At 43.9% G+C, this 13,411-nt stretch overlaps 1 protein-coding gene and 1 long non-coding RNA gene across 9 annotated transcripts in view; one reads left to right on the top strand and one right to left on the bottom strand.

Annotated features, from left to right (window-relative positions):
• The window catches only part of LOC107396759 (WD repeat-containing protein 76), a 79,775-nt gene that overhangs the window by 62,651 nt on the left and 3,713 nt on the right, over positions 1-13,411 (top strand). For 4 of the 6 annotated variants that reach the window (XR_011516072.1, XM_070543632.1, XM_070543631.1 and 1 more), the window contains 6 exons: positions 1,203-1,258; positions 1,661-1,778; positions 1,889-1,990; positions 2,134-2,171; positions 2,255-2,408; positions 2,872-3,030. Coding sequence is in view for 3 of the 6 variants with exons in the window: in XM_070543632.1 (XP_070399733.1) it covers positions 1,203-1,258; positions 1,661-1,778; positions 1,889-1,990; positions 2,134-2,171; positions 2,255-2,408; positions 2,872-3,030 (627 nt within the window). In the remaining 3 variants the exon portion in view is untranslated. Of the gene's footprint in view, positions 1-1,202; positions 1,259-1,660; positions 1,779-1,888; positions 1,991-2,133; positions 2,172-2,254; positions 2,409-2,871; positions 3,031-13,287; positions 13,379-13,411 lie in introns of all 6 variants that reach the window. The other 2 variants (XR_011516071.1, XR_011516070.1) reach the window with 1 other exon arrangement.
• On the bottom strand, positions 9,490-13,305 carry LOC139062536 (uncharacterized). Of its 3 annotated transcripts, none has more exons than XR_011516077.1 (6): positions 11,460-13,305; positions 10,830-10,922; positions 10,534-10,697; positions 10,388-10,459; positions 10,243-10,313; positions 9,490-10,147 (listed from the first exon to the last, which is right to left on the bottom strand). It is a non-coding gene; the product is annotated as an uncharacterized lncRNA (long non-coding RNA). The 3 variants fall into 3 exon arrangements; XR_011516078.1 differs by having other exon boundaries at positions 9,490-10,104; XR_011516076.1 differs by having other exon boundaries at positions 9,490-10,313; positions 11,460-13,304.

Here is a 13,411-nt window from a genome sequence, read left to right as displayed (position 1 = left end):
CCACATCAGATGGATGGAAGAGGCGCATGCGGCTCCAGAGCCGCGGGTTGCCGACCCCTGAGCTAGGGCATATGCGAAGGACACACACACACACCACACACACACACACTCACACACACACACACACACACACACACACACACACACAAGCAAATTATACTTGTTTTCAATTACATTTATTGGGCCCACTTACATTTTCTTAAGCCCACCCACAAATGAGTTTCTGGCTACGCTAATGGTGACTTTTGACAGACTTCTCTGAGCTCCGCAGCCATTACTTTTCACCTCGCGCACCCCTGGGGGTGCGCGCACCACACTTTGGGAATCTCTGCTCTAAAGCCTGGCCACCTGGTTCCAGAATCTTGCTCGTTTCTTGACCATTGATGAGGTTTGGAGGTTGGTGGGCCAGTAAATCAAGACGAGGTTTCCCCCAGTGCTTTATAAGCCTGGCGGCCCACCAGGCCTAAGCGTCATGCCACGCCCCCCTCCCCGACCCTACCGTGTCCACTGACACGAATGGCGCAACAAAACTAGAGCCTTCCATCAGCTGATACTGGTGAGAAACAGCAGTGGAACGTGTGCAACCCCGCCCCGCTCTCACAGAGGAGCGCTGCGGGATGGAGTGCGCAACCCCCACCCCCCATGGCCAAATCCGCCAGCCTTAACTCGTTTTCTGGCGGAAACCTCTCAAGAGCTTTGCCGTTTTGCTCTGTTCATTTTTTGTCACTGCGGACTTCATTAGTGAAGATGCCCGGATGTGTCGATCCATCTCTTGTATCATTGCACCATCGCTAGCAAATCAAATGCCATGACACGTAAACTCCTCAACTGGAGATGGGCTCACTCCTAACCTGGAACAAGCATTCCACTCTTTTCCAGTTAAGTACCATTGCCTCTGGTTTGGAAGAGTGAACTCTCATCCCAGCTGCGGCGTACTCAATTGCTAACCTCTTTAGAGTCTGTAAGTTGTGGATTGAAGACTGCAGATCCTGTCCATGAAGACCACAAATGGGATCGGAAACCAGAGGAAGTCCTCGTGGAATCCATCTTACGCTGGGAACAAGTTTTACTTGGAGCCAAAAATGAATCCAAACAGAATCAGTAGAAATAAATACTCATCTTTATTGAGAAGAGTCCAGTCATGTTGGTCTGTGGTTGTTTATGATCTTTTTATTGTGTCTAATGTTTTCCTTTATTTGAAGGCAACAGAAGACCTGAAGCGGTCAACACGACGAAAGTGTTCACAGAAGGGGCTGAGGTACGATCATCCCAAATGGTGCATCATAGGAGGGTTCATTCACTAGCAAAAGGAATTAATTATCCTACCAAGCTAACAAAAATACAATTATTTTTGAGGGTTTAATCATTGCTGCAAGTGCTGAACGGTCTGGTTCAAAACCATAGGCCCACCCCAGTGCATGTTGGTCCTACAGCTGCTCTCATCTTCATACATTTGTGTCCTTTGGTCTAGTTGGCTAAAATAAATCATGATACCAAAGTGCTTTTCAGATAGGATCCAAAGTAGAGTCGTTACACAAACTAGTTCCAAACAAAAAGCCGAAACTTGAGGCTGTCATTAAACCCACCTTTTACCTTTTTATTATACTAAAATATCTGCCTTTTTAAAATCCTACAATTGTATAATTATTTGCGGTTGCAGGTCTCAGCCTTCTGTGAAGGAAGTGCTGCCAGTTCGTAAATCCCAGCGCCTCCAAAACAAAGCAGCAGAAGTATGGACACTTCCTCCTGAACCCAGAGGGACGCTGGTCTTTGAAGAGGTATCAAATCTCACGTCCTGCCTTCTTTAAGCACATCTGTAATTAGTCTCTCTTTTTGTTTATTTTGTACTTTTCCTTTTGCTGATTTGACTCGATTTCTTGCTTTAAAGTCTCATCGAGACAAGAAGCCTGCTGGTCCTCTACTCATGGATGCAATAAACATGGAAGAAGATTTCAGTCTGCCTTCAGAGCTTCTGGAGCTCTGCTCTGAGGTAGGACTTATAACAATCCTACACCCCTGATTCAACTCGTGTCTCCTCACAAAATTGTTGAATCCAAAGATTTTGATCATCAACTTAAAAGTCGGATGTATTTTTGTTCTTCAGATGATTCAATATTTTATTTTTTGTATCAGGACACAAAAGAGAGAACGACCAAACTCAGTCTGAACAAGTAAGAGCAGTTTGGTTTTATTTTAACTGTTCAGGTTATTGTTTCATGTAAATGACCAGGAAGTTCCTCACGTCTGAACACAGGTACAGCTCCGCTCTGAAGAAGATGACGATAACCGCCAACAGCGTGGCAAAGGTGGTGAAAGATCGGATCTTCTCTGCAGCTTTTCACCCCTGCAGCAGCAGCCTGCTGCTGGCTGCTGGAGACAAGTTGGGAAAAGTGGGATTGTGGAATTTGGTGAGTTATCTCAGGCCTTTCACCACTAGATGGCAGAAGTAGATCTTACGACCATTATCCTGATTTAAACCTTAATGTTAGTGTTTTATGGGCCATTCCCATCTGTACCGGGTCGGCCCGGGCCGGGTAGCCCCAGTCGGCCCCAGCCTGGCCCGGTTGATTCCACACATCCTTGTCTTAAGCCCATGTGGGCTGATTCTACCCACCAATCAGAGCTCTAATGGAAGGTGTGAATTTGCTGTCAGCAGTGGGTGTGTTGGCCCTGGTCGGCCTGAAGCAGACCCCCTCGAGAAGAGGGCTGAGAATGAGCCTTGGTTGGCCCGGAAAAATACCAGGCCACCCAGATATGTAAACAACCTACGCTACCCGGCCCGGCCGACCCGGTACAGATGGGAAAGGCCCATTAGAGAAGGTCCACTGGTTATGATGATGATGATGTCACAACTAACCTCTGTTCTGTTAGGGCGCTGATTGGGGCGATGATGGCGTTCTGCTCTTTGAACCTCACACCCGTCCAGTGGGCTGCATGGCGTTCTCCACCGTTCATCCCAGCCAGCTGCTCACCCTCAGCTATGATGGATCTCTGCGCTGCATGGATGTGGAGAAGGCCGTCTTTGATGACGTATGTCAGTCATTAAAATCTCTTGTTCTTTAGGCCGTCTTAACATTTTAACGGGGTTCTTTAGTGGTTATATCTTTTATTTTTTGGCTTATTTAAATGTTGCAGATGAAACGCCTTTCTGTATCAGACGGCTCAGTAAATATAAAACGTGGTTTTCATGTGTCGTTTAATGAGGAAACATTATTTACAGTCCCAAAGTTCTTTTTCTAATGCAGATGTTTTGCTGAATGATCCAAATTACAGCCAAACAAACTCCTCATCTTAACTGTCAACCACGTTATTTGTAAAGCCGAGACATTTTTCCAGCCACACCCAGGCCTGAGTGCAGTCAGATTCGTAGAATTGGGAAATCCCTTCAGTGCAACTTGTCTCACTGAATAAAGGTGGCTGAACATCTCTAAACGTAAACTTCAGGACTGGCTTTGTTCAAAATAAGGTCAGAGGTCACGATTCGACAAAAAATACAAAACTTCTGCGTTTAAACAAAAAAAAAGGCTCATCTCGCATTTGCCAGGCTCCCCTGGACTTTAGGGTGAATATTCTGTTGACTGACAAGACCCAAGCAGAACTTTCTGGAAGGTGCGTGTCCTGTTCATGTGGGACTAAACACACCATCAGTCAGACATGGTGGTGCCAGCGTTATGGTCTGGGACTATTGTGCTGCTTAAGAACCTGGTGATATGATGGAACCATGAAATCTCTTCTGGAGCAGAAGATCCTAAAGGCTGACCTTTGATCTTAGAGAGGTAGTTTATGCTTGAATGAAAAACATTTCTCCACATCAGTGTGAAGCCTGGTTTATGCTTCTCCGTCAGCTCCGCAAGGGACAGACACGCACGGATTGACGGAAGCGTTTTGCGCTTTTACTTCTCCGTCTCCTGGAGAGTGTTGCAAAGCAATTGCCCGGCAGGACAGCAGAGGGCGTAGCGCTGTTCTGTGGTATCCTGTCATGTATCGGTCCAAGATCGTGTGTTTATATTGTGTTTTTTGTGTATATAAGAGACTTTTAACACGGACGTATTTGTCTCTCATTCTCCCACCGCTTCATGCACTCCCCACCTCTAAACCCACGTTTCCTGTCATTTCCATCCACAAATAAAACGCTTGCTGCGCATCTTTTCACTCCTCCAGTCACGGGAGAATTAAACGTTCATATTTTTAGAGTTTTTTTCGCGAGGTATTCTTCAAGCTTCTCCGTGTCTGCCGCTAGTTATCCTCGGCTCTCTTTGCAATGGCGGCGCTGTAAACAACAGCGGCGTCCTGACCAATCACAAGCTTGCGTAATCCGTCTCGTTCGACGGATGTTTAAAAAAGTGGGCTCGACTCCGTACGTACTTGCGTGCCTGCCGGAGCCCTACGCAAAGACGGATAATGGCGTTGCGTGTCTCCGCACTGACGCAGACGGAGAAGCATAAATCAGGCTTGAGACCCATTACCAGAAACGGCTGAAGTTTCATTCATCCATCCATTCTCATCCACACATCCGGGGTCAGGTCGCAGGGACAGCAGCCTAAACAGAGAGACCCAGACTTCCCTCTCCCCACCCACTTGGGCCAGCTCCTCTGGGGGAATCTCAAGGCGTTCCCTGGTCAGCTGAGAATGCCAGAGCCTCTCATTGTGGAGGAGCAGCTGGTCTACTCCACGCCCCTCCCAGATGACCAAGTTTCTCACCCTATCTCTGAGAGTACCCAGACTCCCTTCAGAGAAAACTAATTTTGGCCGCTTGTATCTGTGATCTTGTTCTTTCGGTCACTACCCAAAGCTCGTGACTAGTGTTGTCACGGTATGAAAATTTAACCTCACGGTCATTGTGACCAAAATTATCACGGTTTTCGGTATTATCGCGGTATTTTTTAAACGGTGTTGCATATGTTCAGAAAGCATTGTTCTACACAAACTGAAATAGGAAAATATTATCGTCCTCGGTTTGTGTCCTTCAAGTTAACATGATATCATATCATTGCAGATTAGGATAAATGTCATCAAGCAGTAACCATTATTAAATTCATAATAATAGGGTGAGCAGTGGCGACCAACTCATCTGCGCCATGGGAGCCATAATGCATAACATCATTTTAATATGGGGGTGTCCGTGACACGGTTTAAATGCTGGCAGAGGACGCTGCGGCTGCAGTATATAGTGACTCGTTGCATTCTCCCTCAGCCAAAAGTCCTCACGTCATGCATTTAAGCTAAAATGCTAATGTTAACTTACCTTACACTGGCTGTAGAGACGTGGGTTATGGTCACGCAGATGTGCCATTAGATTCGAAGTGTTGCTGCCTTTTGCAGACACTTGTTTCCTGCACGTTCTGCAAACGGGATAGCAGTCTTCTATTAACTGTCCCTCAGCATTTTTCAGAAATCCAAAATATGCCCATACTTCCGATTTAGTCTTCTTTGAGGGCTGATGGATGTCCTGGGCGCTGCCGTCTCTGCCTTCGGCCATTATTTCAGCTTCAAAGTTTTGGTTGCAAACTAAAAAGTGCGTGTGTGCGGGAACTTCAGCAGAAGCGACGGTGGCTGGTAAGGGTCACCGCGCCTAAACCGCGGCCACGGTAAACCCACCGAGATAATTTAGTTTTTTAAAAACTGGACGGTTATTTTTATTGTCAACTTTTTTACCGGTGTTTACCGCTTTACCGGTTACCGTGACAACCCTACTCGTGACCACAGGTGAGGGTAGGAACATGGCTCGACCGGTAAGTCGAGAACTTTGCCTTCTGGCTAAGCTTTCTCTCCACCACAACAGACCGGTACAACGCCTGCACCACTGCAGACTCGGTACCAATCCGCCTATCGATCTCGCGCTCCATTTTTCCCTCACTCGTGAACAAGACCCAGAGAAGCTTAAACTCCTCCACCTGAGGCAGGACCTCGTCCCTGACCCGGGGAAGGTATTCTACCCTTTTCCAACTCAAGACCATGGCCTCAGATTTAAAGGAGCTGATTCTCATCCCAGCTGCTTCACAACAGCTGTGAACCGCTCTAGCAAAAGCTGAAGATCACGTTCTGATGAAGCCAACAGGACCACATCATCTGCAAAACAGGATATATATATATATATATATATATATATATATATATATATATATATATATATAAAGATTTAAAAAAAATAAGATTAAAATTTTTTTAAATGAGAAAAAAATAAACATTGAGAAAAACAATGTAAAGCAGAGACAATCCTCAGGCCACCAAAAAGGATCTCCTTAACACCTTGGCTGTGTCTAGTCCTGTCCATAAAAGTTCTGAACAAAATCTGTGACAAAGGGCAGCCTTGGTGGAGTCCAGCTCTCACCAGGAACGAGCCCAACTTACTGCCGACAATGAGACCAAGCTCTGACACCAGTCAGACGGGCAAGGCAGCTTTATTTATAAAGCACATTTCATACACAGAGGCAATTCAATGTGCTTTCCATTAGCAAGGACATTAAAATCATTGTGACTGTTACGTCCCCGACAGGAGATGTTAAAATGTGAAGGAGGGGGTAACATAAGAAATACGACAGTGGCGTTTAAAATGGGTTTAACTGTGATAAAAGGTTCTAAAAACAAGAGCAAACAGATGGCGAGCATTATTAAAATAATGCAAAACGAAAAATTCACTATAAGGTTAACAATTAAAAGACAAATTATCAACTATATAAAACACCTGGTTAAAACTTTATTAAAAGTTTTACCTAAACTGAAGGTGTTTTAAAAACACAACGACGTTGATAAAAGTCTAAAAACTAAATCCGAGTTAACCTTAAAACACAGTCAACACTAGGTGACATGCACAAAAGATCCATGTGGATCACTCAGAGTTAAAACTATAAGTTAAAACTCATCACAACGACGGGGTTAGACCAAACGAAACCTGGAGGACAGCAGAACCCCTGCACTGCTGCCTCTCAGTCTGCTGAAGGCACAGCCTTTTTATCCCAGGTGTGGCTCATCAGGAGGATTCAGTTCAGCTGTGCTCCTCAGCAGCCTGGAAGAGAGGAGGAGGAGGGGCGGTGTCCAGTCACCCACCAGAGCTGGGTGATCCTCAAATCAAATCAAATCAACTTTATTTGTAGAGCGCTTTCACATGGCCAGAATGGACAAACAAAGCGCTGTACATCAATAAAATGCCACACAATAGGACAGAGATATGACCATTAAAATACATTAAAAAATCCATTAAAATACACTAAAAAATCCCTGTAAAATACTGTAATAAATCCTATAAAAATACAATAAGAAATCCATTTTAAAATACAGTACAAAAACCTGAGTGCCAGTTCACATTCCATATCCGGCCTACTTCCCCCAACTTCAACGTCCAAAAGCCAGCGAGAACAGATGTGTTTTCAGTCTTCCTTTAAAGGTTTCTAATGACGTGGCCTGTTTTACATCAGCTGGCAGCTCATTCCAGAGACTTGGTCCAAGTACTAACAAAGCTCGACTACCACGAGACTTCAGGCTATACCTAGGCACAGTTAGTAATCTCTGGTCAGCTGACCTAAGGGAACGCACCGGGACATGCTGGTGGATGACATCGGAAAGATATTTAGGAGCCCCTGTGTTTAACGCCTTGAACACAAACAGGAGGACCTTAAACCTGATGCGATAAAAAACAGGGAGCCAATGCAAGGCACATAGGACTGGTGTTATATGTTCAGACCTCCTGGTAGATGTTAACAACCGGGCTGCAGAGTTCTGAACCTGGCTGCTTTTTCCCTCTTAAGGCTGGCAGCCGTGACAGTGACATAAAATACAATTTAAAAATTAAAAAGAAATAAAGTTAAAGGGTGAGCAAATAAAGTGCAGAACGTGCAGAATAAGAACATTTATTTATAGGCTGATTTTCAATTTTGATTTATAAGTTACTAGAGTTGGGGCACCTTTTAGGTCATGAGGAAGCTGATTCCATCTGTGAGCAGCATAGTAGCTAAAAGCAGCTTCACCCTGTTTGGTTCTGACCCGAGGTTCTACCAGCTGACTGTTTCCTAAGTATCTCAGAGCCCTGCTGGGCGTCTATACTTGGAGGAGATCTGACATGTATTCTGGCCATGAGTGATTTATAAACTAGTAGAAGCACTTTGAAATGGATTCTGTAGTTTACTGGTAACCAGTGTAGAGATCTAAGAACAGGAGTGATGTGCTCGGTTCTCTTGAGCCCCATTCCCATCTGTACCGGGTCGGCCCGGGCCGGGTAGTGTAGGTTGTTTACATATCTGGGTGGCCTGGTATTTTTCCGGGCCAACCAAGGCTCATTCTTGGCCCTCTTCCCGAGGGGTACTGCTTCAGGCCGACCAGGGCCAACACACCCACTGCTGACAGCAATTCACACCTTCCATTAGAGCAAGCCTCTGATTGGTGGGTAGAATCAGCCCATTCACACCTTCCATTAGAGCAAGCCTCTGATTGGTGGGTAGAATCAGGCCACATGGGCTTAAGACAAGGATGTGTGGAATCAACCGGGCCAGGCTGGGGCCGACTGGGGCTACCCGGCCCGGGCCAACCCGGTACAGATGGGAATGGCCCATTGGTTCCTGTTAAGACTCTAGCAGCAGCGTTCTGAATAAGCTGCCGTTGCTTCACAGCTTTTTTGGGGAAGACCAGTCAAAAGACTGTTGCAATAGTCCAGCCTGCTGGAGATGAACACATTAACGAGTTTCCCCAGGTCTGGTCTGGACATAGATGAAGATGATAAAACGCTGATCTAGTTATTGCCTTAATCATGTGACCAGTGAAGCTCAAGTCTAAATCAATCATGACACCAAGATTTTTAACCCGAGTCTTTGTCTTTATCCTTCTGGAGCCAAGTTGAGTAATAACCTCCATCTTATCCTGATTGTTTCCAAAGAAAATAATTCGTCTTGTCTTTGTTTAACTGGAGGAAGTTTGATTGCATCCAATCCTTAAAGTGCATGTCAAGTGTGCCTCAGAGTCTTACCCCACCCACGTATCAATTTTGAAAACTGCAACATTAGTAGGCGTTGCCTGGAGGACCGAGAGGGCGGAGCCGTGGCAGTGACGAAGAGACGGCTAACTAGACGAAGCTAGCTCCCTTCACTCTGAGCAGTCATTAGAAGTGGAGGACGTTTCTCCCCCTCCTTACCCAGACACTCGAGAAGAAAGGGACCAAGTCTATTTGGAGGAGACAACCGGACCTGAGCCTTATTGTTGTGAGCTTGTGAGTTGCCTGTAACTCCCAGAACCGACCCAACAGAACCACCTCTGAACGTAAGTAGCCGTTAGCCATAGCATTGGATTAGCTGCAGGGTTTGTCTCCATGGCCCTAAAAAGCTAGTATTCAGCATGTTTTAGAGATTTATCTGCATCAACACACCTGGTTTTAATCAGCAACAAACAGCTGAGCTGCTTAACAGCTTATCTAACCTGTTAAAGCAGGAAAATCCACTGAAACGTGCTGGATAGCAGCTCTCCAGGAGATCTGGGCTCAAGCTAGTCTGCTGCATAGTTATGAAAATATACCATGAGAAAATTATTCTGTAATGTGTTCAGCCCATTAAAACTGCCCTGATTTCATTATTTATTTACTGATACTAGCTGCTCTTGGTTGCAGGTGATCCTCTGGTGTCTGCAGCTGGTCTCCTGCTGATGTCGTCGGGATCAGGAACTTCCAGAAGAATGTGCCTTTCAATGACTCTTTCCCCCTTATTTGTTATATTAATTAAATAAATCTCAATTTATATATTTCCTGTTTTTGTTCATGTCCATAAATACTTAAACATGCTTGAAATTAAAACGAGCTTTTAACAGTGAGGTGCTAGTTTAGTTAATCACAATAGAGCTAGTTAAACATGCGACAATGTGATAATTCAATTAATGTAATTTATAAATATCCATTAAAATATCAAAACTGGAATCAAAATGAGATATTTGGCAGCACAAAAAACTTGTCAAACACAATATTTATTATAATAATTGTAGGCAGACAGGAGACAGAGCTGATGGAGGTTCTCAGTCATCGAAGGATGGCTGAAGGCTTTCCAGGAACAGGAGATGTGGTGTTGTCTCTTCTCTCTCTATTCTGCCAGATGAGCTGATAGGTTACAGGTGTGTGAGGACATCCTCATGCTGTCATAACCAGATGACAGGAGTTATCAGGTGATCAGCCAGGCTAATGATGAGATGCAGAAAGAAAACAAATCATGCAGAAAGAAAACAAATCCAGGACAGTGTACAGTAATAAAAATAATATGTGGTGTTGCTTACCTTATGTGCTCTTATAGAGTTATTAACGTGTGCCTGCCTCATGGTGTAGAGTCCATATTTTGCTGAGTGTCCTGCAGTAATGCAGGTTATTAGTTAATTTACTTTTGATAGCAATAACAAAATATTTAATTTAAAAGTTATTTACCAGGTGAATCAGCTCACACGTCACCACCTGGTGGTGACCACCAAGTGTCACAGGGCCAGAATCAGTAGCCTCCTTCATGATGTAATCACATACTTATTTAATTGTTAATATCTTAAAAATTCAGAAATATTTTAATTTTTTTTTACCTTGAACAGTTCACTGAGCTTGCACTGTCACTGAGGTGGAAGCTGGAATCAACAGCAGACACCTCACACCGTGGTCTTTTCAGGAGGTGTGGATGCTCTGGGACCTTCTGGAAGATGAATTTCTGTCATGGTCCCTGTGTCACAAGACACTGAGGCTGTGAGCTCTATAAAAACAAAGAAGCAGCACATTTATAAATGTTTAAAAGAGCATAAAATCACTTGTAACAATCTGTAAAACAAATTAAAACTAGAAGGTAATAAAATGTTTACATAGAAGATTATTAAAAATAATTCACCTTTGCTACGGGTAACACCACGTCAGCCTGGACAAGTGCATTCTTGCAGATTACTAAATCAGTCTGACAGCCAGTGTCTTGGGTAGATTTAGCCTGAAAAAAATAGAAGCACATTGATGTTTATAAAGTCAGATAAAATACAAAAGAAACTGTCCCATATAGGCGCTTTATAACATTCCTAGTGTGTGATGTTATTATAAAGTAAAAGTCAGTCACATATGATGTGGAGAGCCTGAAATGCGACCTCCTGAACAGAATTCCTCACGGAACCGGGTCACGCTGTGCTAGATTTCACGCTGTAATGCTGTCTGTCAACTAGTGCTGCGTCAGTTTAGAGTCACTGTTGCTGAATTACCGACTGACACAAAAACAACCCGAATTTTCTCTGAGCCTGACAGTCATGTGGACCGTTTTGTCGGCCAGGGCTTCGAGATATGTTCCGAGATATGTTCCGATTCGCCGCTGATTCTAACCTTACATCCCGTTCCACATTTTGTGAACTTGACAAAATAGCCCGAAGGCAGTGCAGACTGATATTAGCTAAATGGAGTGAACCACGTCTCTCAAACTTTGCATTTAGGTAGGAAATTGTCTTTAGAAGATGTTAAAACTTTTATTTAGCTTACTCACCTCAGACTGTAGCCCGTCATGGTGGGGGAGCAGAGTCGGTGGGCTGCATCTAAATCGCGGAAGAGCCACGGTGGGCACAGCCTCCCTCTTGGAACGGAGACGTGCAGAATCGCGGGTAAAATGCTGGTTGCAAACTACAGCACCAGGCGGGAGCTGAATCTTTTCCAGACACGCAACCACTGGCGCCTAATTTCTAAGTCCAGCGGAAAGGAGTGCAACCCGACAGAGCTCCGCAACCATACTACACTACACCATCTCACCATGCTAACACGATATGGAGCACTAAACCCGAACTACTTTCCTAATTACACTAACAGCCAAACAGTAACTAAACTACAATATCCAACAGCCAAGCTAACACTAAATAAGTATGTATAACACTAAAAGCTATGCTAAAGACTAGGATATGCTAATGCTATATGCTAATGCTGAACTACGGCTAGCCTCCTACACTCTCATGCAAATCCAACTCCCAACTCGCCACAAGGCGTGGCCGAGACTCCCGATGCTTTTATAACGTTGACACAGAGCTGCTACGTAGTACTCTACTGGATTACGTAGTATCTTACTCTTTAGCCATTGGCTAAAATTTATTCAAAATGAGTCAAATTCTATGTTTTAAGCTGAAGGTGGAGCTATACTGTGGTATTTAGGCAGAATTTTTAATTTTTTAAGAAAATGCACCAAAATGCTAAAATAATGAATACACACATTTAAAACACTATTAGACACTCATTTATACAGTTCATCAGCAAAAAAAAGTTAATTTAGACGTTACTTGCTCTAACGTCTAAATTAACTTTTTTTTGCTGATGAACTGTATAAATGAGTGTCTAATAGTGTTTTAAATGTGTGCATTCTTTATTTTAGCATTTTGGTGCATTTTCTTTAAAAATTAAAAATTCTGTCTAAAAACCACAGTAATGCGCCACCTTCAGCTGAAAACATAGAATTTGAGTCATTTTGAATAAATTTTAGCCAATTGCTAAAGAGTAAAGTACTACGTAAACCAGTAGAGTACTACGTAGCAGCTCCGTGCCAAAGTTATAAAAGCAACGAGCGTCTCGGCCACGCCCTGTGGCGAGTGGGAGTTGGATTTGCAAGTGAGCGTAGGAGGTCAGCGGTAGTTCAGCATTAGCATATAGCATTAGCATTTCCTAGTCTTAGCATATCTTTTAGTGTTATAAATACTTATTTAGTGTTAGATTTGGCTGTTGGATATTGTAGTTTAGTTAGTGTTTGGCTGTTAGTGTAATTGGGAAAGTATTTCGGGTTTAGTGCTCCATATCGTCTTAGTATTGGTGAGTAGGTGTAGTGTAGTATGCTTGCGGTGACTCTGTGGGCATTTTACCCGCGATTCTGCACGTCTCCGTTTGAAGAGGGAGGCTGCCCACCGTGGCTCTTCCGCGATTTAGATGCAGCCCACCGACTCTGCTCCCCCACCACGGCGGGCTCCAGTCTGAGGTGAGTCAGCTAAATAAACGTTTTAACATCTTCTAAAGACAATTCCCTACCTAAATGCAAAGTCTGAGAGACGTGGTTCACTTCCTTTAGCTAGTCAGTCGGCAATTCTGCAACAGTGGCTCTAACTGACGCAGCACTAGTTGACAGACAGCATTACAGCGTGAAATCCAGCTTGTGAACAGGTTCTGTAAGGAATTCTGTTCAGGAGGTCGCATTTCAGGCTCTCCACATCATATGTGACTGACTTTTACGTTATAATGATCACACACTAGGAATGTTATAAAGCGCCTATATAGGAGATTATTTTGTATATTATCTGACTTTATAAACTCCCAACAACAATGTGCTTCTATTTTTTTTTCAGGCTAAATCTACCCAAGACACTGGCTGTCAGACTGATTTAGCTGCAAGAATGCACTTGTCCAGGCTGACGTGAAACCTTCCCTGTAGCAAAGGTGAATTATTTTTAATAATCTTCTATGTAAACA

This window comes from Nothobranchius furzeri, chromosome 13 (genome assembly GCF_043380555.1).
Source record: "Nothobranchius furzeri strain GRZ-AD chromosome 13, NfurGRZ-RIMD1, whole genome shotgun sequence".
NCBI lineage: Eukaryota > Metazoa > Chordata > Actinopteri > Cyprinodontiformes > Nothobranchiidae > Nothobranchius > Nothobranchius furzeri.
Note: the sequence above shows the minus strand (reverse complement) of the source record. Positions and strands in the feature narration are given on the sequence as shown.